The sequence below is a fragment of the Rhipicephalus sanguineus genome, chromosome 3 (genome assembly GCF_013339695.2).
Source record: "Rhipicephalus sanguineus isolate Rsan-2018 chromosome 3, BIME_Rsan_1.4, whole genome shotgun sequence".
NCBI classification, from domain to species: Eukaryota; Metazoa; Arthropoda; class Arachnida; order Ixodida; family Ixodidae; genus Rhipicephalus; species Rhipicephalus sanguineus.
The window spans coordinates 177,858,015-177,884,776 of record NC_051178.1 but is presented as its reverse complement, the minus strand read 5'-3'; the positions used below and the strand labels follow the sequence as shown (position 1 = coordinate 177,884,776).

The 26,762-nt window shown below is 47.7% G+C and overlaps 1 protein-coding gene across 1 annotated transcript in view; it reads right to left on the bottom strand.

Annotated features, from left to right (window-relative positions):
• Positions 1 to 25,264, bottom strand: part of LOC119386131 (sodium-coupled monocarboxylate transporter 1-like) — a 44,845-nt gene extending 19,581 nt beyond the window's left edge. The window contains exons 1-4 of the mRNA XM_037653474.2: positions 24,837 to 25,264; positions 2,296 to 2,361; positions 1,503 to 1,554; positions 1,039 to 1,106 (exon numbers count right to left, since the gene is read on the bottom strand). Coding sequence (XP_037509402.2) covers positions 1,039 to 1,106; positions 1,503 to 1,554; positions 2,296 to 2,361; positions 24,837 to 25,238 — 588 coding nt within the window. The 5' untranslated portion in view covers positions 25,239 to 25,264. The remainder of the gene's footprint in view (positions 1 to 1,038; positions 1,107 to 1,502; positions 1,555 to 2,295; positions 2,362 to 24,836) is intronic.
• Positions 25,265 to 26,762: the final 1,498 nt, after the last annotated feature.

Sequence of the window (26,762 nt, the reverse complement as noted above, 5' to 3'; positions counted from 1 at the left end):
CAACATCGCCTGCGTTAAGGAGACGCCTCACACTGCATGACATTCGTATAGCTTTCCTTTTTTTTTGGGGGGGGGGGGGGGGGGTGGCGGGAAGCAGTTCCAAGCAATGGCATGACTCTGTGGTAGAACACCTGCTTGCCACGCAGAAGGCCTGGGTTCTATTCTCACTCGAACTGAAGTTTTATTATTATTTATTTAGGCATTGATCTCACATTTTCACTCACGGGCAACGCTGATTGTTCCCTCACAAACAACGACGCCGACGCCGACGCCGACGCTGACGCCGACGCCGGAATTTCTGCGAAACGAGCTTTTTAACGCTATCGCGTAAAAAGGGACACGAGAAACAATACGACACGAGAAAACTGCAGGAAAAGCCAGAAATAGACGTGCCCGGGCGCGGCCTTTTGCACTGGCTAACATTACTATGACTTAAACAAAGCTATTTTTGCGAGTACCCTTGTAGGAATCCATACCTTGTGTGCTTCATTTTAAACGAACACTAAAAATGCACGCCTTCTTTCTAATAAAATACGACGTGTGATCAGAACTTGACCTCTGCTGCATGTGCGTCTATTGCGTCATTATTTAAGCTGCTTTTCTTCCGTGTTATCTTAAAGGTAACCAGTTGATCTTCTTAAAGATGCTGTTGGCGCCTTGAGAATAAAGGGGGCACCATTTAAACTAGGCAGCCGTTAAAACTCGATATCAATTCGTTCACCCCTTCCCGTATATTTTACCGTAATCTTTTTTCCATTTTCGGAAGCGTGAAGCTTACATTAAAGCAACATATGAAGCTGACTGTATCATAAGAGCCGATTTTTATTTCCACAGGGCACATTGTTTCAAACTGGCTACTGCTGAATTACTGACATATTAGCTAATCATGTGATACTGCGATAGCGTGCGTACTTCAACTGGTTGGTACGTCAAGTTCCCTCTCTTTAACGAGTGACAGCGTAAGATGCTGGACAAACGGTTTTTGTACATTTAGAGTATGTGCAGGAATGTCAAATAAAAAAAAAGAAAAACACGTACGACGCTTGTGTAAACGGTGCAGACCAGTCCGATGGCCACGACTGCTGACCACAATGTCATTCCGGTCACTGCAACACGAATGCACGACGAAGTGTTAGGACAGGCCGCTCAAGGTCGCTCTTGACGTCGTGATTTCTAAGGTTAGTTTGTTACTGACAAGCTCTGACTACGCACATATTTCGGAATTATACCATGCCCAACTGCCGTCACGAAGTTGCCGGGCGACACCACCAGATATGGCAGACTTGAAGTTGTAATCACATTATATTAAAAAAGTATAACAAAAATGGCTCCCACTCAGACACTGCAGGCGCCTTGTGGCGTAACTTTAATGTGTTTGACGTACCCATGCTAGAATTAGGTACTGCAAGAAATGAGCTTGTAATCAAGGGTTGTAATAAACACGAGCCTGTGCTTGTAGTTAATGCGAAAGTGAAAGTTAATAAACGTTTCGCATTACTCACGTTGAGAAAGTGCCAAAGCCGGAGCGTAGAGAGATATCGCGATGTAGATCGTCTGAAACGATGAAAGAAAACGATTCATTTGGTAAATAAGTACCTTATTTCCGATTCGCGCTTTGATTATTTATTTTCCCAAACGGTCACCTTGCATTTAATTTGCTCTGTGTACATTTCAATTGTATGCCTGCCGTAAGTTTGCGGCGGCATTGCACTGCTGAGCGAAAAAAGTCGCAGGTCCGATTCCCGCCCGCGCTGTCAGCGCTGACAGGATGTAACTGAAGGACATTCACGTGCTGCGCTTGCGGCTCACGGCAAATAAAATCGAGGTGGTCAAGATTGCTTCGGCATCTCCCGCTAAGGCATCCCCCAATAATCTACTCTGCCCTTACAGGACGTTGAATCCCACTATTTTTATTTTAATCTTTATCATTACTCAGAATGACATATCCAAGAAGAGCAGGACGTCCCGCTGTCTGTATGAATGTTGTGTATACGTCGGCCTAGTGATAAGAAATCGGCCGCCTTTAAGATAACTGAAGCAACAGTAGGGTGCTGGCAATTGTATAGTTCTTGTGGGTAAGCATAAGATGTCAAAGAAGCGAATATGCACCCCCCGCGTCCTTTCTATTTACACCAGCATTTACAGAACAACATTCATTTATCATACCATAAGACATGAAGATTCCCGTTTCGCTAGATAACGCTTTGTTCATCTGTGCATCTTGTGGTTAATGGCTCCGTAAACTTTTCGCTGACATCCGACCCTCCCCCCCTCCCCCCCAACATCAACACTTACCATTTCAAACATATACAGGATGACAGCAACCATTCGTATTGTCCGATTGAAGCGCAATTCCAGGTACTGCAACGAGTATATACAGGGAATAAGTACAAAAACAATGCAAAACGTAAAGTTGGAAGTACCTCAGAAATGGATGGATGGATGCTATGAGCGTCCCCTTTAAAACGGGGCGGTGACATGTCTGCCACCATGCTCGAAGAAAAAAAAAAAAAAAGCTTCCTTGTTTCATGTTGGCCTAATACCTTATCTACATTGATTAAATCTATGTTATTATACCAAAACAATATAAATTCACTGTCCATCTCTCTGCCTCTTAAGGCAGAATGACCTTATTTTTCCCCCATTATTTATTTTTGTTCTTTATCTCTACTTTTCTGCCACCAATACTCTAACCGTCTCTTACTTATTTCTATCGCAGACGTGTGTAGCTTTCCATTGTTGTCCCTAAAACCCAAGGCTTCATGTAGACTCGTGCCCACACGTATACCTGGGTGAATATCGCCACATTCAATCAGTACATGTTCCATCGTTTCCTTAGTTAACAATTCCTATATCAACGCCATCTAGTGCATCAGTGACACAACACACGTTTGAGCTAGTTTGCTGGACTGGAAAGTTTTTGTTAACATGTACAGAAACGATTGCCAAATAGTTCTTGTTTTTTTTTTTCGGCATTTATGGTGGCTTGTATAGAGAAATAGTAAATACAAAAGCTCTGTTCGTGGCACAACAACACATCTGTGAAGGAAATTTCCGCTGCAAACGGACTGAACATGAAACGGGCCTATCGCTAAACAGCCATTATTCTGCCTGGAGTCCGACATTACACGCCTGAGGAACGACCGGGCGCGACAACACAGGTGCAATATAACATGACGCCGTGAGATTGGGGTATAAGAATTGCTGCGTTGGCGAACCAAACGACATAGCGTTAGAATATTGTATAATTGTTTAGATTTTACGTCCCAAAACGACGATAACATTATGAGAGACGCCGTAGTGGAGAGCTCCGGAAGTTTCTCCCACTCGGGGTTCCTTAACGTGCACCTAAATTTAAGCACACGAGCTTCTATAATATTGCCTCCATAGAAAACGACATGGCGTTCAAATTTAGTGCAGCCGAACGACCTGAAAAATTATTATGTGCTTTGACTGAGTTTCTCGTGATTACAGAGTGATCGCGCAACATTAATCACACATAAGATAACGCATACATTAGTGAAAATGATTATAATAAAACAGAATAATTAACAATCGGACTGGAGGCACTATGAAGCCAACCGTTTTATCTGTAAAAGATATCTTAAAATATACAATCATGTGCCTCTAAACGCAGGCACACCCCAAGTGTGCTTAATAATAGTGCTCAAAAATAGATGAGGTCTGTTCACGAAGGTCTGCGATCCATACCATGTCAATATACACCTTCAAAGACCTGTCACCTCGCCTTCCTCTGTAACTTATATCGTAAGTGCTGTGGTCACTGCAGCGTGATTACCTCTTTGCGAAGTATTGCTGTTGTGAAAAGCAGTGGGTGAAAGAATTATGATCATTTGTGCTGATGGTGGTGGTGGTGGTGGTGGTGATGTTGCAGCAGGCGGGGTTAGCCTGGCCTGCATGGCCGGCAATTGTTCCGCCTGAGCATCTCCTGAATTGTAGGGGTATGTCACCAAGTGCCGAAGAGCCCAGTGTCTCTCAGGAAAACCAACAAAATTCTTTGCACGCTTCTCCTCGTTGCCGCTGGCCCTTCAGGAAAAATGACGTCTTCAAATGTCCGGTGCCTATGACAACATTTTTGCAACTCCTAAAAATTACCAGAACAACAAAGATGCGATACGCAATCATTTCAAAGCGATATACAAGTTTCCACACCAAGCATGTGTAATCCACGGACTTTCTCGTGAACAAGCAACGCTGTTGTACCGCATAAGAACCGGCTCCGCATACACCCCGGTTTGGTCATTCAAGACTGGGCGGTACGCTTCCCCGTTTTGTGCCTTCTGCGGTGACATCGGGGACATTGAACATTTTATTAAAGACGATAGTCTTTCTTGGGGAACTTAAACAGGCTAGTGAAAGAAACCCACGTGACCGGTATGGCAAATTGAGGCGCCATCTGTTGACTGGGATCGGAGTTAAAATCTGCGTTCCGTCTCTTTCCTCCCAACTCTCTTCAACCCCCTCTCTGGCGGGATCAACTCCCTTTCCTGCGGGAGGCGCGCTTTCCGCCGCCTTGCTGGCGCCGCCGACTTTGAAATCCGTTAGAAAGTTTCGTGTCTGGCGTTGGTAAGGCGTGCGTTAGCCGTCGTCGCTCGTCCGTTTCATGGTGCTCGCTCGCTGTGTGCTTGTGCGACGCGATATTTTACGACTCGCGCTGTTCGTGCATAGTGCTTTGTTGCTTGAATACTTCCAGAACAAGTCCCGGAATATATGTGCCGGCCCCCAAAAGAACGACAGGTGAGCGTGCCCTTTGACAGACAGACAACGAACTTTGAGTCGCGGTTTTCATTGTGTCAATTTGAATTCACGTCCATACCGAGTAGCTGTTCTCTGCAGTGGGGCTACAGTTACTGTTCTCAAAAATGACTGATTTGAAAAGGGCAGGATGCTGCGTTTAAATCGTTATACGAACAAGCAGCGGACATGAAGCCCATGCAAAGTAACAATAGTTACAGGTTTACAACTCTTACAGAACCGCGTGCTTAAGTGTGTGCTTTGCATTTGTCTCCGGTTAATTACTCCCCATCGCCTATAACCACGTTTAATTTGTTAGACATTAGGTAGATGTATGAAAACTTGTGCTGCTCTGAGACGAACAAACGAGATCACTTTTGCACGAATCGACGGCGCTCTTTATCTGATTGAAACTTGCCCTTTTCTTTAGGGTGTATTTCGGAACGCAACACAGCTGATCGGTGCGCCCAGAGAAAAGCTGAAGAATTGCAGAATCGGCGCACTTCAAGAAGAGATGTCATGAATCATCCGATATCAGCCGTTCATTTTCTCCGCGTTTATCATCACTAGTTATATGAAAATCAACGTTTTTGGAAATGTAGTCAATAAAGTGCGGCCAATATTAGTTGTGTTATATGTGGAGTTCATTTTGACATCTTTAAAATGGTCGTTACATTATTATTCTACTTTTAGGTATTTCAACTGCTTTCATTGTTTTTGCATTTCAGGAATGTTCAATTTCGTTATGATAATTTTGTGCAATATCGTGCGCATATATCAGAAGCTGTTCTGCACTTTTGTCAGTATAAATATTGTGTTTTTGAATATGTGCCCTAGTGTTATGTTCTGTTTTTTTTCCCACTGTTCTTTAAATTCTTAACATTGCCGAGAACTTTCGTGTTGTTTAGTGATCATGAACACGTGTATGTTAATATCCTGAGCCTGTATCGCACCACATTTGATGGAATGTTGATTTTCGGAAACGAGGAGAATAAAAAGAGACCAAAGATATTTTGTGTTGTGAGTGCAATTCATTCTTTTGCGTTCTGGCACATGTTGCACGACTGCAGTGTTTGCAGAATGCCTGATTGCAAATTGCGCACATTCAATGCAGATTGCGCACATGAGTGGGTCCGGTGGCGGCATGGCGAACTCCCGTTTCAAGCACGTCTGTTTCATCTTGCAGATTGCCGTTATCGCCGGCTACCCCGATGTTCTGATGCATGATCCTACAAGCGACGCACCGCGCAGTCTCCTACCACGATTCAGCGGCGCTCGAACTGGCGGCAGTGCCCGATCCTCGGCGGGGCAGGAATGCGCTGCTGCTGATCGTGGGAAGGATTTTCCGTCTATTGACGTGCTTTCGTTCAACCATCTGTACTGCTCACGGCATGGCACAGCGGCGGCGCTGGCAGCGAGGATGCCCAAGGATATAAGAGCGGCAACGTGGAACCATCACTTCAGTGGGTCCGGTGGCGGCATGGCGAACTCCCGTTTCAAGCACGTCTGTTTCATCTTGCAGATTGCCGTTATCGCCGGCTACCCCGATGTTCTGATGCATGATCCTACAAGCGACGCACCGCGCAGTCTCCTACCACGATTCAGCGGCGCTCGAACTGGCGGCAGTGCCCGATCCTCGGCGGGGCAGGAATGCGCTGCTGCTGATCGTGGGAAGGATTTTCCGTCTATTGACGTGCTTTCGTTCAACCATCTGTACTGCTCACGGCATGGCACAGCGGCGGCGCTGGCAGCGAGGATGCCCAAGGATATAAGAGCGGCAACGTGGAACCATCACTTCAGTGGGTCCGGTGGCGGCATGGCGAACTCCCGTTTCAAGCACGTCTGTTTCATCTTGCAGGTAACATACAATTACAAATGCTACCGAAGTAATAACCGCTGTCTGTTGCTGCTACCGGACCCTCTGAACTGTACTGCCGTTGTGACACTACTGGTGCATTGCCTAAGAATGTCATTATTGTTACTTTGTGGCGACGTAGAGACCAATCCCGGTCCCAAAGTTGATGAAATGTTGTCGCAACTACTGGCTGGGCAAGCCCGCATCAGCCAGGAATTAGCTAGCCTATCTGAAACAGTTGCATCATTTGAAAGTCGTCTAATGAATGTTGAGACAATGGCAGCGTCTATGTCAAACATTATACCACGTGTAAGTGAACTGGAGCAGACCGTTGGTACGCTTCAAAAACTAGTTGGCAAGCTTGACCGTCAGAACGATGAGCTAGAGAACAGACTCCGTAAAAACAACTTGATAATTCATGGTTTGCGTGAGACATCTTCCGAGACGACTGACCATCTGCTTGAGTCTGTATTGGATCTATTATCAGTTAAACTCGGTGTAAAGTGTGACGACATAGAGCGTTGCCACAGGCTTGGAGCAAAAAGAGGAGATAAACCTCGGCCGGTAATTATTAAACTAATGGATTTCAGGTCAAAGATTGCTATCTTGAACAACGCACGAAAACTTAAAGGAACTAAAATTTACATAAATGAGGACTACTCTGCTCGGGTTCGACTGGCACGTAAAGCGCTGTGGCAGAATTCCCAAGATATGCGCAAGAATGCTGGCAAAGTGAAGCTTAAGCACGACACACTCACGATTGATGGTGTTCGTTACATGTGGGAAACTGATAAAAATGCCATTGTCAAGGTTTCTACGAATTCACTTTCAGCAGGGTCAGTCTCTGTGAAATCGGCTTCTGCGCAAGCGCTTGGTATGAACTCAGCTTCCTCCGATTCTGTTTTCGCGAAGGCTGATTGACGTTGTGATCAGAATATAATTGTCCTCAATGTAAATGCGAGGAGTATACTAAACAAAATTGAAGCTCTGAACTGTTTAGTGGAATGCCACAACCCATCAGTTGTTTGCCTTACTGAGACTTGGCTAAATGATACTGTTAATGATAGCGAAATTTTGCCTGCTGGTTATGCACTTCTTCGGAAAGACAGGCATGTTGGCCGTGGAGGAGGTGTGGCAGTTTTAATTAAATCAAATCTTGAATTTTCTTCATTACCTGACCTTCCGGGCACAGAAACTATTTGGTGCAAAATATACATTGAAGGTATCGTAATAGTTGTTGGTGTCCTTTATCGCCCTCCGAACTCCGACGATGTTGTTCCTGCTATTAATGATTACCTTGTCAGTAACAAGTTGTACGATTGTAAATTATTGTTAGCTGGAGATTTCAATCTCCCGTACGTTAACTGGAACTTACTTACCCCAACTGGGCGTGATCGGGCGCTTTGCGCTTCCCTGATCGACCTGACGGTTTCTTTTGGGTTAACTCAACTTGTAGATACTGTAACACGCGAGGACGCAATATTGGACCTTGTATTTGTAAACCAGCACCTCTTAACGCACGGTGTAAAATGTGAAGTCATCGAAGGGTTATCTGATCATAAAGCTGTTGAAGTTGCCTTGAACTTAGTGTGTCCCCCTCAAAGACCTGAGATCAAAACTGTTTTGAACTTCTGTAAAGCTGACGACACTTCCGTATTGGACACTTTAGCCTCATCTTTTGATGAATTTGTATGTTGTAGCGAATTTTGCAATGTAGATACGCTGCTTCTTAAGTTTTGTGACACTGTGCGTGAATGCCTATCAAAGTACGTGCCTCAAAAATATATTAAACGGAATCCAAGACATCCATGGTATAATAGAGATATAATTCAGCTCACTCGTCGCGTAAAGCGCTTACGTAAGAATCGTCATTCCAGGTGTGAGGAAAATGTTTCTTCATTTAACACATTGAAAAGTAAATTAGGCGCTAAAATGAAAGAGGCTAAGAACTACTACTTTAGCAATACTTTGGCTACATTTATGAAAAAAAATCCATCCAGGTTCTGGAGATCGATTAGTCCTGCATCGTCTACACCTTCATCATTTATTGTTAATGACCAATCCTGCTCAAATCCTGAAGCTATAGCAAATGCCTTTAATAATTACTTTAAATCTGTTTTTTCTACTGATAACGGCATCAATCCTTCATTTACTGCATGCAGCAACCTGCCTGCTCTTCCTGGTCTTGAAGTAAGCTCCTCTGGAGTACATAACCTGATATTAAATCTTGATGTCACGAAAAGCTCTGGCCCAGATGGTATTCCAAATATGTTTCTGAAAAGGTATTCAGAGTGGTGTGCTAATTATCTTACTGTAATATTTAAAAAATCAATAAGCTCTGCAACAGTTCCCCAGCTGTGGAAATTAGCAAACGTCGTGCCTGTATTTAAGTCCGGAAACAAGCAAATAATACCAAATTATAGGCCAATATCTTTACTTTCTACCAGCTCTAAACTTTTGGAGCATATCATTCATAAATACATTGTAGAATACCTAAATGCACACAATATACTTTCCCGATCCCAGCACGGCTTTCGTGCGGGCTATTCTACTGTCACGCAGTTGCTTGAATTTACGCACGACATTGCTTCTTCCCTTAATGACCGAGGACAGATTGACGCCATATTTATTGATTATTCTAAGGCCTTTGACTTGGTTTGCCATGCTAAACTTTTAGTTAAACTTCGCGCATTTTTTGGCGACAATAAGCTAGTTGACTGGATAGCAGATTATTTGCGGTCACGCACACAATTTGTTACGTTTAACCGCGCGAAGTCATCTTATGTACAAATCACATCAGGGGTGCCCCAAGGTTCAGTCCTTGGGCCGCTCTTGTTTATTATCTATATAAATGACGTAGCAGAAATTATCGGTGACACTCAAATTAAACTTAGAATGTATGCAGATGACTGCGTTATCTATAACACCATCTCAAATGTTGAAGATCAGGAAGCGCTTAACAGAGTTTTTTTCATTGTTTTGTAACTGGAGTGAAACCTGGCAAATGTCTATTAATTTCAAAAAGACTGTAGCCATGACCTTTTCAAATAAGAAACAGCCTCTTAATTTTATATATAATAATGATGGTGTCAGTCTAGCTCGTGTCACGGAGTTTAAATACCTTGGTGTAACTTTGACAACAAATTTAAAATGGCACACGCATGTCGAGACAATCTGCAACAAGGCTCTTCGAAAACTTTGGTATCTCCGACGTACGTTAAGCAACTCGACAAAAGAATGCAAATTGACAGCGTACAAGACCTTGGTCAGGCCTATACTCGAATATGCGTCGGTTGTTTGGTCACCTCACCACAAACATGACATAGCTATGCTAGAATCTGTTCAAAAAAAAGCAATAAGGTTTATTTTGCGTCGCTATGACCGGCGGTTCTCGCCTAGTGCGCATGCGCATGTTTTATCGCTGCAGCCTCTCGAACATCGGCGCACTTGCGATCGAATCATCCTCCTGCATAAGATAGTTCACACCGGCTTAAGTGTACTAGCACCCATTTCTTTTGTTGCAGCTTCTGCACGCCGTACGCGACGATTCAATTCCCTAAATATTATGCCGTTTAGAGCTAGTCTTGATTGTTTTAAGTTTTCCTTTTTTCCGCGGACCGTGGATCTATGGAATGAGCTTGATGGGTCTCTGCGCAGACTCGATGCTCAGCAATTTGAAAAAGAGTTGCGAAATCATGTATTTTGTTAAATTGTATTTTTTTTCTTCATTGTGTTGAACATCTGTATCCACTCCTGCTATGTCTCAATAACTGAGACAGAAGTATTTGTAAATAAAAATAATAAATAAAACGGGCAACGAACGCGCGGCGCAGCACGCGCAGCGGATGCAAAAAAAAAAAAAAAAAAAAAAAAAGCGCCCGGCGCGCTGCACGGCGCAGCACGCGGAGGAGGGGCGAGGGGGTCATAAAAGAAAGGAATATGGAGCCCGCGCACGCAAACAAAACAAAAAGAGAAAAACCCGGCGCGCGCCAGGGCGCTAGGAGAGGAGGCGCGGCTGGTGTTAGTGTTGCCATGACGACGCATACCGTGTGCGCCGCCATTCTGCCGTTCGAGTCTCCGAATCCCAGCCGCCAGGATATTAACTGAAGGGACGTTTGGCGCTGCCAGCGCTGACGTCATGAATTAAGGCATCCTATGGGAGGTATACGGAGTAACCTCCCCCTGACTTAAACGCAGAAATTTTGGTCTTTCTGTCTGTCCTTCTGTCTGTCTTTCTGTTTGTCGGCACGTCCCTCGATTCAGCCACTTGGCCAAAGTTGAACCACTTGCACAAAGGCCAGCCATCGTGAACGGCTCACTAGGTTCATACTTGTGTACATGGTTGATCAAAAAGCAAACATTACGCATATTTGAGGCGCAACATCACTAGGTAAATATTAGGTGGTGTGTTCCTTTAATAGAAAATACATAGATACGTAATTCTAGAGACCCTAGTTCCTAAGCTGCGCTGAAAATGCGACTGCGCCGAAACTTGGCTTCCTCCATGCCCTCTGCGCGAGCTCATTGTTGTGTTTCGGTTTCAGTTCAGTATTGCACTGTACGAGTGCCATGGGGCGCCGCTCTGGCATTCCTGCTTTACCCAGGCGACGTGAATATAAAAGAGTGTGTGGAGAGTACTCGTTGAGTGCGGACATTTCTTCTGCTTCGGCGCTTCGCGCCAAACCGCGTGTTCGGGCTGGCTGGCGTCCCCGCCGGTCGCGTTGGTCACCGCCGGTCTTGCCTGCTGCTGCGCCGGGACTACCAGCCCGCAACACAGCATTCACGTTTCCCGACGTATTGCCAGATGGCGTTCATATCTCACGCAGCGCCTCTTCTATCGTCTTTAGACGACATTTGCAGCGAAGCACGCAGATACGCGGCCAATTTTTTGGCTTTGCCCACAGTTTGATGTAGAAAGAGCAGCGATGGTCCGCACCTTGCATTTGTGCTGAGATCGGTGATATCCCTGCGAAAACTCGCTACCCTGAACACGAGAGCCTCGACGAATTTGTCGTGCTGCACATGTGGCACTTCCAGTCTTGAGGCTGGTTAGCGGCTTCGAGTGCGCAGGATGTTTCTGGGTGAGCAGGCCACCAAAGTGCTCGGTTTCTGTTTCGGTTTCTGAGACATCGTAGTGGTCGTCAAGGTGAATGAAGAGTTTACGGTGAACCCCACGGAGATAATAAATGCTTCTGTTTTATTGCGATAGCCATTATACGGATACTCGAGGCACATTTTTGCCGTCGCCGTCATGTTCTGTATAAAGTACAAATCAATAACATCGCCCTGCGCGTCGTATGTTCTGTGTGCGAGCGAAAGCTTGCGGCCTCTGCACACGGGCGCGGTTCGAGCAGAGGTGGAACGCGTCGGCCGGCTCCGTCGGGCGAAGGAGCACGCATGAAGGGGTGCCGGTGGGGAGCTGTGTCGATCGGGCAGGAACGGCGAACTTTGATGAAGAGACGCACGCTAGAGTCGCGCTAGAGTCGCACGCTAGATCAAGAGTCGCGCACGCAACCTCGGCAGACATGAGTAGGCGGCTCGTATTACCTTGTACGTGCTGTTCTCTCACCGCCTACTTCGCGTTGAGACGACAGACAGCCCGAGAAAACCGCCTCGCTTCTTGGAGCGGCCGTATACCCTTACACGAGGGTTCTGTAGAGTTCGGCGAGATCAGATCCTAATGAAGTTAGCTGCTAGGCTTACTTCGTATAACATTTCAAGTTACTGCTATCTAAAGTCCCTCTAGCTTTCAAAAGTATCGAAATGTCTTGATCCAGCCGCCGCGCTCTGCGATAGGCCGGTTGGCGACACGTGACCTTTTCGCCTTCGCGTCCCGCCCAAAGGGTCCAGCGGTGGCAGCGCTGGGTCAGCGATAGGTACGGAGTTGGGCTATTTTAGCAAGTATATAGAGAGTACTTCACGCGCCTCTGTCGCGTTGTTGATGCAAACTAGAAGCGTTTATGTTCCTGAAGTTGAGTGGACGCAGGAATTCTGCGTTTGAATTTAATGTTTGGAGCATGACACGCTAGTATGTCGGGTCCCTATGCCTTCGGTTGCCTCACCGCGCGGAGGACGGAAAAAAGCTTTTTAACACGAAAGTGTTTTAGGCTGGGGTCCACCAAGACTTTAGTGGCGTATTTCCGTCACGGAAATGACGTCGAAAAAAATTTACAGCATCAGATGGCGAAGAAAAAAAGTGCCGTGAACGGGCATCGAACCCACGACCGCTCTGTCCGCAACAATAGATGCCGGGCACGTTATCCGCTGCGCCACAGTCACAGACTCTAGAGGCTTTACAAACGCGCCTTTTATATCTACCACTCTCCCGGTCGGCGGGGTGGTGTTGCCCACTGAGAGCGGTAAAGTAATTCGTCATTACTGTGGCCTCCGCGATTAGCACCTGCAACGCGTTACACATACGTCCCATTCGGCGCGTTTTCAATAGAAGTTCAATTTTGTCAATGCCTTAACACACCGCGAGGTGGCGACCTTAGTCCAAACGTCGTAAAAGCGTCGGCTTCGCTCATAGCATCGCGCTAATCCAAACCAAAAATAGCTCTGCGACGCGCGCCTGCCTCACCTGGCTGTAACACCGCGTTCCCCTCGTCCGGCCGTGGTGTTCAATCACATTTTAATATGCCGCAAGATGGCGACCAAGTTCTGCGTCGAATATGCGACGCTCTTCTAGCTATCACACCTCGTTCTCTGATTGCGCTTTCACCGTTAACTACTGCAGCTACCACAAGGGTTTGTTTAATCATTTAACATGGACGTTAGTCGTCGGGATGGAGATGTACCACCAATCATCAAAGTGGGTGCACCCACGTTTAATGGCTCTATTCGCCCCGAGATCGAGCGGAGTCGCCGTCTGGTGGCTACTGGTTGAACCGCGCCTAGTGTGGATTGCTCCCTGCGTCGTCTGCTAGCCACGTCGTGTTTGCATGTGCGCGTACGTCATGCATGCCCCCAAAGGGTGGATTCTTCCGTTGTGTTAGCGTAATTTTAATTGCTTATACGTATGCCTAACACGATGTACCGAAGCATTTGGCCTTGCTCGGTTGTATTTGCACTGTGATAAGATCAGTGAGTGCACTTGTCGAGAATGCTGTGTATTGTCGCCGTACCCTCCTTTCGCCAGAATCATTTTAGTTTAGGTGCCGCTTTGTGGTTAAAACAAATCGTAAAGTGCACTTGGCGTCGTCCCAAACACGAGGAGTACTAAAGAGCACGTGAACGCTGCCTTTTAGCGACTCAGTGGTAAAAAAAAAGAAACAAGGCTCAAGGCCATCCACTTTTGCGTTGCTGTTAGGAGTATAACTGCGGCACTTTTGCTTATCGGTTATGCGACGAGCTTTATTTTGCATAAGATGTCCCTTTATTGTACGGTTCTTGTCCCACTACCGAGAAATATTTCTGTCAAGTAAATCACTGTGAAGGAAAACGAGCGCTAAAAACGGACGAGGAGGGAGGAAGACACGACACAGGCTTTTTCCTTCACAATGATGAACTAGGCCAAGTTTCTCTTCTAATGCTGTCAGGAAAAGTCTGATACTTAGGTACTTTAAATTGTCCCTTAAAAGAACAGAAAATGGAATTACACGGAGGTGATTAAACTTGAGTTGCCGTGAGCAATTTTAACTTGGAGCAAAATTTATACAGACACATCCGTGTACTTAGATTTAGGTACGTTTTAAAGAATACAGATGGTCAAAATTAATCCAGACGGCGTGCATCACATTTATGTCGTATAATTTCACGCAAAGCCTCGTTTTTTTACATTATCTTGAGTGTTTGAGTGGCGTAGTTATAGACTGACGGAAGGAGCGGGCATTATTCGCTTGAAAAAAGTACACTTCTTTAGAATGAGCGACCCTTTGTTGCATCACTGCTATGCAAGTAATCAATCGAAGAAAAAGCTATGTGCTGAACTGTTACTTTTTTGTACTCTTATTGGAGTAAGAACAGGCGCGTGCGTGTTAAACGTCTCGCTAAAGCGCTGTCAGCCACGTGGCTTTCCTGACTAAATTTATCAACTGTCCTACATTTCATGGAGCACTGAGTAAAAAAAAAAACGCCAGGCCTGCGCTGAAACCGCAGCACAGTCACAGCGAAAGCTGGAAGAGCGGCGTTTCTCGAGCCCGTTAAGCTCTCTTGGAGCTACAATACAAGTACACTAGAAAGGTATCCACTACGCCATAAATCACAATTTTTGTGAAGTTGGGAAGCACCTACTAAGCCATTATTCGTCATTCTGCGGAGAAGCGAGGCACCAGCTACACGTCTGTAAGGCATTATGTGCACTTTGTTGACGCGACGACTGATGACGATGAAGAATTATGGCTCAGCCCATTGTAATGGGTTGGAATCTTTAAACGGCCCACCAGTTATGTAATTTGCATTGGGTGACGCCCGGTCGTTATTTCCCTCTCCCGTCATGCTGTATAACATAGGTTGACGTGGGAGAGAGACGGGGGGGGGGGGGGGGGGGCGAAGAACTTTACTGAGACCCCAAGGAAATGGATCATGCGCTTATGGGCTTCCTTGGCAACCAATACAAGTGCACTTGCGAGGAACCCACTACGCTATAAATCATTGTAATTTTACTGAGACGCCGAGGAAGTGGATCATGCGCTTACGAGCTTCCTTGGCAACCAATACAAGTGCACTTGCGAGGAACGCACTACGCTATAAATCATTGTAATTTTTTAGAAGTATGGCAGCAGGCACTGTGCCATTTTTCGTCATTCTACGGAGAGCGTTGGTACCTGCTATACGCATGTAAGGCATTATGCGCACTTTGTTGATGCTGTGCCTGATGACGATGAAGAATTATGGCAGAGTCCTTTGTAATGGGTTGGAAGCATTCAACAACCTACTCGTTGCGCAATTCGCATTGTGTGACGCCTGGTTACAGAATTCGCGTTGTGCGACGCTTGGTGCTTATTTTACTCTTCTACCACGCTATATTGCATATGCTAATGTGGTTCCTTCCCGACATGAAGCATGCATAGGAGCTTTTTTCAAAGCAGTTCCAAGCACCGGCATGGCTCAGAGGTTGAATACTGGGCTCCCACGCAGAGGGCCCAGGTTCGAACCTCGTTCCATCCTGGAATTTTTTTCTCATTTCGTTTTTTTTCTTATTTCGAGCGATACTGGTTAAGGACACCGGCGGCGGCGGCGGCGGACAACTACGGCGCCAAAACGGCCGGTGAAATGATCTCATAACAGCTTTCGCTGTAAAATGCGGATACGTATTCGTGCCTACTTCAACTCATCGCACAAGAATACGGGCTTTCTTTCTTTCTTTGAGTGTTTTTTTTGTATCCAGAAGAACATGAACTAAATATTTTGTTAGTTCAGTCGCACTACGGCAGTGCGTAGTAGGCGGAACACAAGCCCAACAAGTGCAAATAAAACAAGAAACGTGATATAGTGCGAAAACGCAGACTGTCGCCACGGGCGAGCATCCATTTGATTGACAGATTGCGCTTCTCTCACTAGTAATAGAAAGGTTCGGCGGGCTTCTTGCATCGATTCGGCAACGGGCAACATACATATTACCATTAGGCTGCAGTTAACACCTTTTATTCGCTGACAATCGGCTCAAACCGCTCACAACGAAGCGCCGTTGTGTACATGTGTATACGCGCCGCCGGCCGCCTCTCCACACTAGCGCGGCGACGGTGCTGCCACCTGTAGCCCGATCTCGGGGCGAATAGCTGCCAGGCATCAATATACATTGTGCAAGCTTTCTCATATCAATGTACGGTAAACATTCAGTTACTTCTGTAAGGGCACGCTTCATTTCGTGTTATTCCGATTCCTATGACCGAAGGATCAACCATCATTTTTTTTTCACTCCTCGCGGTGACAAAAATATCTGCTGAAGCTAGGAAGGTATCCCCCAACAAAATAAGTCGCAAGAAATTTGAGCCCACAGAAAACACCCGGCTATGCGAAGTGATTTTGTAATGGTTATAACTTCAAGCAGCCTTTCGCCGGGCCGGGGTGCTTTTGTTAGTGCGTATACATGAGCATTATCTCAGCAACGCTAGAGTGTACTAGAACTGTCGAGTGGCGTGAACGCGCCTCGCCGCCTGATGCCTTCCGCGTCGACCGTAGCGGCGGCGCTGCACTCGCTCGGTACTGAAGGCGCGCGGCGCCACGCGCAAGAACTGCTGGGCGCGTCGGCGGCACCCGGCTAATCGGCACTATTACTAATGCGGTTTTCGTTGCGTGTCTATCATTATTAAGCGTAGGACTTGTCGTAGTAAGCCTTGATGGACGAAACTTCAAAGCTTTTAATGGATGCTTGCTTCAGAAATGCCTTTGAGAGATACTGCAAAACAGTTCTTGTAGCCGAAGTGACTGCTGGAAAGTGCGCAAAATATAAAAATGAAAATGGGCTGCCTGATACCGACCGTCAAGAGTCACGATCTCGGTGTAATTGAGCCGAAGTCCTTGCTGGGCTAGTTACATTACTGTCAATTAACTAGACGCCGAACGACCGCCAGAAGACAGAGACAGAGGAAACAGAAAGGGCGTGCCTTATTCTGATTTCTTCTGTTTTAATGCTTTCTTCTGGTGGTGATTCGGCATCTAGTTTATTCAGAGTAACTGAGGAGGAGGAGGTAAAACTTTATTGGACCAAGGGATTTGGGCACGTACGTCCCAGGGTCCCCGCACGACCCCACTGCGCTATGCGTTCATGAGTTCATGCAGTTCCATGACGTGGGCGGCCCGGTCAGTGGCGATCTTCTGCTTGGCCGGGTCCGTCGAGCGCAGCAGGGTCTCCCATTCCTCCCATGTGGTCAGTGGCTCCGGGCCCCGCGGGGGAGGGTCCGCCGGGCATTCCATGAGAATGTGGGTAAGGGTAGCGTGGGGATGAGTGCATTGAGCACAGGACGGGGCGTACGCTCCCGGGTAAATGCGGGAAAAGAAATAGGGGGAGGGAAGGGTGCGGGTCTGAAGGCGGCGCCATAATATTTGGTGAAAGTTTTTTAGGGATCGGTGGGGTGGGGGGGTATAGCTGGCGTTCAGCACGGTATGACTGGGTAATCTCGTTGAAGGAATGCATGCGCTCCCTAGAAGAGCCGTACTCCGATTCCTGCTCTATTGGATTTAACTCTGCTCAGAAAGCTGTGTGCTGATATTCTGCCGAAAGCACGCCGAACATTTACCGCGCGTTGGCGAAGCTGTATGTACGGTGCGTATCTTTACAAATGCCCTGTGTAAATGTGACTTTTTAACACGAAAGTGTTTTATGCCGGGGTCCACCAAGTACATCCGTCACGGATATGACGTTGATAAAATGGACGCCAACGGGTGAGAAAGAAAAAACCAAGAAAAAGATACCCCGCTGGGAATCGAACCCACGACGTTGCGGCCGCGACGGCGAGCGCCCGACGCTCTACCGACTAAGCCAACTCGGGAGATGCTAGGCACGGCGCGAACGCGCCTTATATTTTTCACACCTTCTCTTTCGCGGCGGGCGGAGCGGGGCGGTGCCGCCGTCTGTGAGAGGTGAAAAGAAGTAATGCTTCACGATCGACACTTACTAGCGCTTACTCCGAGATTGCACGTGATATCGGAGGTCATGGTTAAGCGTCTCGATACCAGAGAGGTAGACTGGCCGCGCTGGCGTCGCCGAGGCACCCTTGACGCAGTTACGTTCTTTGCCTTTGGATTCGTGTTAGCGTGCGTCGGCTCATCGGAGTAGTGCAGCTTCCACGTGCACGAACGGGATTTCTCTGCCGCCGACTGCTTCAATTGCGAGAGCACCGACTAACAAAACTGCTGCAATACGCGTTGCAGAAAGGACGCGATTTCGACGGGCGAATGTCGTGCCTTGGTGGAGCGAGAGCAGCGCCTGCGAGACAGAGGCCAGCGGGACGCACGCGTTTGCGGCTCAGGCTACGAACCTCTACCTCCCGCGTTGCTGAAGTGCAGTGTGTGTTATGTATGCATGAGCACAGGCGTCGGCTACCCTTTACTAGAAAGCGCACACCGTGCCGTTCCTCTCCTTAATTGACGACGCTTTGAAGAAGTGCATACTGGGTACCAATGTTGATTATGAACTTGTTGATATCATCCTTACGCGCGATTCACGATTCGCTGTGTCCAAATATCTGTTCACACCGTCAGCTACCTCAACGGTTTAATCATGATCATGGGCGTTAGTCTTCGCGATAGAGACATGCTGTCAACATGGGTGCATCCACGTCAAACGGTGCTATAGCTGCCAAACACGAATAGACATTGTACAAGCTCTCATATATCACTACACAATAAGCACTACTTCTGTGAAGACACGTTTCACTTTCGTGTTATACCGATTCCTATGACGGAGGGATCAGCCATGTTTTTTTTTATTTCTTCGCAGTCACTTATAGTGAAGCGCGGCTCGAAGTGTTGTTTGCAACCTGCACAGCAATCAGTGTGCAGCTAGGTGCAAAATCCGATTGTCGCCTTCTCTTGTGGCCGGCAGGCTCCAAAAACAGGAAATATCTCGGAGCAATTTTGGCACGCCTGCATATTCGCTCGTGCACCAACGCGCGTAGCAGGCGTTGAGACACCGATTAAAGCTAAGTAATGTATTAAACGCGCTCAAAACGCGCAATTAGGCTGCGACGCGCGCGCGCCAAGTGCAGACGCTCTCCACAGCTTCAGTACAAAGTGACTACAGCGCCGCCGCTACGATCGCCCGTCGGAGCATCACCCGAGATGCGGCGCGGCCGCTTCGTTCGTTCCACTGCCCCCTTCTAGTACACTGTAGCAACGCTATTAAAGACGATAGTCTTTCTTAGGGAACTTAAACAGAAATTTTGGTCTGTCTTTCTGTCTGTCCTTCTGTCTGTCTTTCTGTTTGTCGGCACGTCCCTCGATTCAGCCACTCGGCCAAAGTTGAACCACTTGCCCAAGGGCCAGCCATCGTGAACGGCTGACTAGGTTCATACTTGTGTACATTGTTGATCAAAAAGCAAACATTACGCATATCTGAGGCGCAACATCACTAGGTAAGTATTAGGCGGTGTGTTCCTTTAACAGAAAATACATAGATACGCAATTTTAAAGACCTTGATGGTATGCGTTTAACGTTGAGACAGTAACGCGTTTATTAAAAGATTGCCACAGCTGAAGCGATCAGCGGTCCAAGCCGAGCAAGCGCGAGCGCCAACAACAATCGTCTTCTTCTTTCGCAGGCGTTCTTGTCTGCGCCCTACCATGTTACTAATCACTCCCCCGCGGAAAAGGAGCCATCCTGGCGACCTAAGGAACAGGTACAACTGGTGGGTCATAATGCGGCTTCAGTCAATCGACGTGAACAGTCTCGCGGCCGCAACGACGGCGGTCCGTAGATGATTGAACAGGCTCAATCATATAGTTAACTGGGATGCTTGACGTAGGACGCGGTAGGGGCCTTCGTACTTAGGCAGTAGCTTTGTGGAAAAGCCAGGAGCGGAGGAGGGAACGCGAAGCCACACCAACGTTCCAGGCGAATACGACTGAGGAGGCAGGTTTTCGTCGTGACGGTCCTTCTGGCCCTACTCGCCCTACAATGTTACAACCCTAGTTTCTTAAGGTGCGCTGAAAATGCGACTGCGCTGAAACTTGTCTTCCTCCGTGCCCTCTGCACAAGCTCATGTTGTGTTTCGGTTTCGGTTCAGTATTGCATTGTACGAATGACAGGGGGCGCCGCTCTGGCATTCCTGTTTTACCCAGGCGACGTGTAAGTAAGAGAGTTTGTGGAGAGTACTTGTTGAGTGCGGACGTTTCTTCTCCTTCGGCGCATCGCGCCAAACAGCGTGTTCGGGCTGGCCGGCGTCCCCACCGGTCGCGTTGGTCACCGCTGGTCTTCGCCTGCCGCTGCGCCGGGACTACCAGCCCGCAACACAGCACTCGTGTTTCCCGACGTATTGCCAGATGGCGTCCATATCTCACGCAGCGCCTCCTCTATCGTCTTTAGACGACATTTGCAGCGAAGCACGCAGATACGCGGCCAATTTTTTTATTGCTTCGGCATTATTTATGCCGTAGGTTAGTGCGTAGTAGTCAATGCAGAGTCACACCCCGTATCTATAACATTAAATAGCTCGGATACATACCCCAAATTTATTTGAAATTGCATTGGGTAACATTGCCACCTACTAGAGCACTGTACGGGCCTGATTTTCCGGCCCGAGCCCGGCCAGGGCTTGCTTTATGAAGCCCGAACCCAGCCCGAGCCCGGCCCGGGCCCGGGCGTTCATTACTAAACTTATCCAGGGCGCGTGAGTTCATGACCAGGCCCGGCCGGGGTCCTCTAGAGGATATTAGTTGTTGATGATGATTATTAATGATGCCTTGCGCTTTGTAGCGGGCGATCGGACGGAAAATCCGGTGTGTATACATGCATCGAAATTTTGCTTTGCTCGCGGTGGTAGCTCAGGGGGTTAAGCTGTTTCGCTGTTAAGTACGCGGGTACGATTTTGTCCTATCAGGTCATCTAGCATACGAATATATATAACACATGTGAATTCATGAGCATACAGCATAAAATAAACGCACCAGTATAGATATAATATATCTATACTGGTGAAAAAAAAGAACTTCAACTGTTTTTCTATTTTCTTTGCTAAGCTTTACTAAGAGCCAGCTCTTCTGCACGTGTCACTTCAGCTTGGCACAGAATGCCTTAGACCATGCAATGCGTAACGTTCGCGTGTGCTCGAAGGCCCGACTTAGGCCTTTTAATGAGCGGGCCCGAGTCCGGCCCGGCCTGCAGCCTCAAGCCCGGGCCCGGCCAGGCCCGCAATTTCAAGCCCGAGCCCGGCCCGGGCCCGCCGGAAAACGCTTCGGACGGCCCGGGGGCCGGGCCCGGGCCCGGGCTTTCGGGTTGGCCTGGGCCCGTGCAGTGCTCTACCACATACCTTTATCTGCGGGACACGGACGCGGCAGGGGTAGTAAAAGGGGAACGGCTTTGGATAAATGCACGTTGTTAAAAACAGTTAAACATTAAAATGGGCGAGACATTAGTGGGCATGCTATATTTCCTGGATCTTGAAACGCGCTCAAGTTGCTTTTATTCCTCAAATGCAGTGCAACTGCATTTGTGGAATATCCCCCTTCTCCTAAGTAAACCTCTTAAGGCCGAACCATATAGAGCGTTTTGGCAGGCGTTTTCTGACGTTGCGTCCCTCGGCGTCGTCGCATCAACGCCGTCAGAGAGGGCGGCAAACCATATGAGGAGCGTTAACTCAGCGTCGCACAGTGTGACCAGAGGGAATGAACCTGACACCTCGTAAAGCAGTGTACAGTTTCCGTCAATGGACCAACAAGATATATTCCTGATTATAGCTTTTATGTCTCATTTGCAGTTCTGTGGTGCAAAAAAACGAGTCACAGTGCCGCCGAAAAGTCTATTTTTTTATTTGACTTGCAGCGCCAGCTATTGGCATTGAGAAGAACCACAAACTCGTAATATATGGCCTCTGAGCTTGAAGCTGCCGCACGTCTTTGAGGCCACGTATTCGGCCAATACACTCATTCCTGCTAAGCCTACCGATGAACTTGAGTACGGCTCTCGGAAAGAGTTCAAAGATATCACGAGCGCTTTGCTGTCGAAGCTTCTAGGGAACAAGCTAAGTCAAATACAAGCATCAGTTGAGAACTTAAGGGCCACACAGCGCACGGCGACGACTTATTAGATTCGAGGCGGGCGGCAGCCATTTTCGCAGCAGCAACAACGCCGTTACGTAGCGGAAGTCGCTGCCAGCTGCACGCTGATTGGTTCTGCGTCTATCGAACTGCTTCCGGCGTCGACGCTGCCGCCCGCGATGTCTGGACCGTCCAGAGGTGGACGTTTCGGCCACCGTCACCGGTAGCGTCGACGTCGAGGGACGCCGGCGTACAAAACGCCGGGAAAACGCCGGCAAAAGCGCTCTATATGGTTCGGCCTTTAGAGTATAAACAAAATAAACTTAGTTAAAAATACCGTATAACCGTGGCAACACTTCCGAACGCTGACAAACACAGTCAAACCAATAGTAGCGCGTATATTGTGCTACACATACAAGAGCGCTAGGTGCCCGATGAAGTTTCCGAAAGTAGAGGTACGCGCACCACCTGCATATTTTATTCAAACTAGAAAACAAGCACCTTTAGCTCACCCAAATACCACCTGTACTTCAAGTTACACTGAATCTGAAAATATGCAAAGGAAAAAAAAAATAACTCCCCTGCAGCTGCGCCCTGCGCAGCTCCCACCTCGACGATCAGCTATGGGCCATCCAGCAAGCCCGCGAGGCGGCGAAGAGGCAAGACCTCGACGTCCCCACGTGGGAGGCCTAGGCCAACGAACCTAAATTGCTGGTTCATAATAAAGTTTATTCCTCCTCCTCCTCCCCTGCATGACAGCTGCTGTGGGGAACCCGCTCGGAACCTGCTTCGGAAACGCACGTCCGCGTTTAGTTTCAACGTTTAACGTGCTCCGTGCTCATTAAAGTTGTTGTCCCTGTAGTTTGATAAAAAAAAAAAGAAACCCAGACTTGGGTCCAATCCTACGAGCACTGGGAGAGCCGCTTGTCGGTGCTTTTTTTTTTTTTTTTTTGCTGTCGCATTCATTGCTCCGCCCTAGCGGCGAAATTGTGAATTTTTTTGTAGACTTTTGAACAATGCCATCAGCAGACTCTGTTAATTGGCTGACTTGTCTCAGTCTTCGAGATGTTATGGGTGCACCGTATTTGTTGTTTTGAGAATACAGGGGTGACGTTTATTCGGGAGTTGTAGAACAGCAATTGTGGCATAGAACCCACAAATAGAGAAGAAGAAATGACCTGTCGTAAACTATCCAGAAAACAATGTTCTCACACGCTTACACGGTGGTATGCATCATCCCCACCACACTCCACATCTCCACCTCAGGCAGTGTAGCTGCCACACTGTATGCATTACATGGTCTGCTGTTTCCAGAATAACCCAGACGAGCACTGGGAGAGCCGCTTGTCAGTGCTTTCCCGAATGGGCAACTATGGCTTACTGAAAGGGCAATGACATATAACAAACGCACTCTTGTACTCTACGGCGCCCACAAATCGTCACCATGAATCGTCACCATGAAGTGTATTTTTCCTATAGCCACTTACAGCCTTCTTACATATGTTACAAGTGAGAATGTTTCGGAAGAAAAACTACTACGCGATCGCCTAGATTTTTCCTTTTTACTTAAGTACCGACAACTGCCTCCTTTCACGGCCCTCTCTCACGCGCAGCTGGCGTGCGACGCCATTTTCTTCCTAACTTGGAAGATTTACAAAGCCATGTGATCTAAGTACATTAGCCACGCATCTTTCAGCGGGCAATATGCTACCGCGACGCGCCTTTCTCCTCCCGTCAACCCCCTGCCATTAGTGAATGGGGGACGCGTTTCACCAGGTGCTGGAAAAGAGTTAGGAAGAACGTGGCTCCGAAAACGAGCGTTAGCCAATGAGATTCGTCGCCGGCGCTTCAATGGTTGTTGGTACTTAAGAAAGAACAGGGAAAAATCTAGGGACTTTAGTCCGGACATAACTATGGTGTTCTAGAACACTTTAACATAACGTCGCAGAAGAAGGCTTTACAACCACTACTAGCCTTCCTGCGATCCACTGGCCTGTCAGAGCGCCTCTGAGCGGAACGCTCTCATGTGTTTGTGTGGTTGTGATTGTTTTTTTCCCTTATTATTTATTTTCTCTATCTCGCTTTCAACCCCCTATTCCCCAAGTCCAGTGCAGGTAGCATACCGGATACAAACTTGTGGTTAACCTCTCTACCTTCCTCTGCTCTTTCTCTCTCTCTCTCTCTCTCTTAGCCCACTGCATTTCACAAACAGCAATACTTCGCAAAGACGTAATCACGCCGCACTGTCTCCTCCAGTACATGCTGGAAACGAGGAACGCCAAAATTTGAAGGTGTCTATACCAGCTAAAGCATAATGCACGTACAAGACGAGAGGACAAAGCTGGTTGTGTCGGATGCAGAGTTTCTCGCGGCCGCGGCATGTTTAGCGAGACACATGATACACTTGTGTCCCTCCCCACATTCAACTACACACGCGTTAGATGAATTCGAAACGACAAGTTCGCTCTTTATGATAGGAACGAAGGGGAAGGTATGGATCGACGGACCCGTTCCTTCGTTAGATGCAACCTAATAAAGCCAAAAGTTAACGAAGCCAAGAAAAACCCCACGACGATCCCGGTTCACTCACCTCGTAGGCAGTCATGACCTCAAGCCGATAGAAGACGGGCATGAACAGGTGCGCCGTCACGGCTAAAGAAAGCGCGTACGACACGAACGTCATCATGTAGAGCGTTCCGTTGCGATACACCTCGGCTGCGTTTCCCAGCAGGTAGGCGGCCGATATGAAGCTGGCCATGAGCGAGGCGCCCACGGGAACCGCGGGAAGTCGCCGCTCGCCGTTCAGCAGCAGCGAGATGCCGCTCTTGGCGTCTCTGCGGCTGTCGTGCCAGGCGCTCCACAGGCCCAGCGAGCCGGACATGGCCAGCATGCACACGAACACTGCGTAGTCGTAGTACGTGAACCGCGCCAGAAGCTCCCGGCTGCTCGGGAAGTCGAGCAGAGTCGACGCTCGGTAAGCCACAGACTCCATGTGGTGTCGTCGCGTGCTGGCTGCCCGGTAAATTCGCCTCCCGGCGTTCCTTCAACTAGCCTGTGGTGGTGGGACTTCAGCTGCAAGCATAAACAGTAAAGAGTCCATGTTCACTTCGTATACCTCTCATATAAAAGGACTGTATTTTCTGATGTTTTTCGTGTAGCTAAGTGGCTGGAATTCGTGCTTGGGTGATATTTTTTATGGCTTGACTGACTTACGTGAGCTGTCCTTAGGTGCTCTATTACGTAATGTTTTTTTTCACTGCTGGGATTTTTACGAACTGTATTACCTGTGAAAAGGAGTAGCCGACGCTATATAAAAGCGCTAACATCCCCTAAACAACATATAATGCAAAGAAGGAGGCCTGCACGCTCTGTGATGTCACGTAAGATAGTTGATGCTTCCTTTGGAAACCAAGTTTTGAAAGAAATTTGGATGATCGCGCCAAGTGTCTCCTACGCCTACCCACCACAGTAGCTTGAATCAAGGCTTTGCGCAAGACGTTACGGATCGCAGCAAGGAGAGTACGTATATACAAAACAGCTTTTAGGCTAGCAGTGCTCATAAGACTTGATGTTATATAATCGTTATGTTGGACGTATATACACTAGCAGTGACGACAGGCCAATGGCAAACAGCATTTACGAACAAAACGCACCAGGAATTCGACCCTGAGACCTGTACTTACGAAAAACTCTTACGCTAGCATTGTTCGTATAATATTAAATTTCAGCCAATCCTGATACTGGACATTACATCACGTTTCTGTAGTTGACATCGCACATATGATTTTTCTCTGGTTCTTCTGGGCGGGTGCTGTTTCATGCAGAGCTTGCCATTCTTTTCTGGGCAGCATTTCGCAGCGCGGAAGCTCGCTGCGTGATTGACGCAAATCCTGCTCTGCGTCCCTGTGGTTGCATCCAGTACATAACATTACAAAATTTTTGAGAAGGAGTCTATAGCAAAGGCTCAACGTAACATGTTGATGTGCCAATGCACGTTCGAAGAGCTGTCGCATTTAAAATTTTCACGCAAATGTAATGAGACTATTTGCAGCTTCACGTGGTCGCACAACAAATACAAAACTACTAAGTAGATACGGCCACGCATTAAGGTCAGCGACCTTGCCAAGTTCATCCACAGGAGTTACCGTAGCGTGCAGACCACCGACACCTGAGTCACGACTCTCCTGACTTTCTCTACCAATCAGAGAAATCTCTTCCTTTGTACCGGAATGGGGGGGAAGGCGAGTCCATCTGGGTCTGGGTCGAGGCCTTGCTCCCAGATTTAAAGTGGTCTTGGAACTTGGGAATATAAATTTGGAAGTTTACTTATAAATGGCTGAGTCGTTCTTCATGGTCATTGTGCATTCCACTAGTTATCATGTCCAAGCATAATACAGCCGGTAATTGAAGCTACCTAAGGTTTGCGGTGCGAGAATGCAAGGGCGGGCCTGAGTGAACATTAGCCATCCTCCGCTCCACCCGTAACTGACTCTGCTACCATCTACTACGAGCGCAT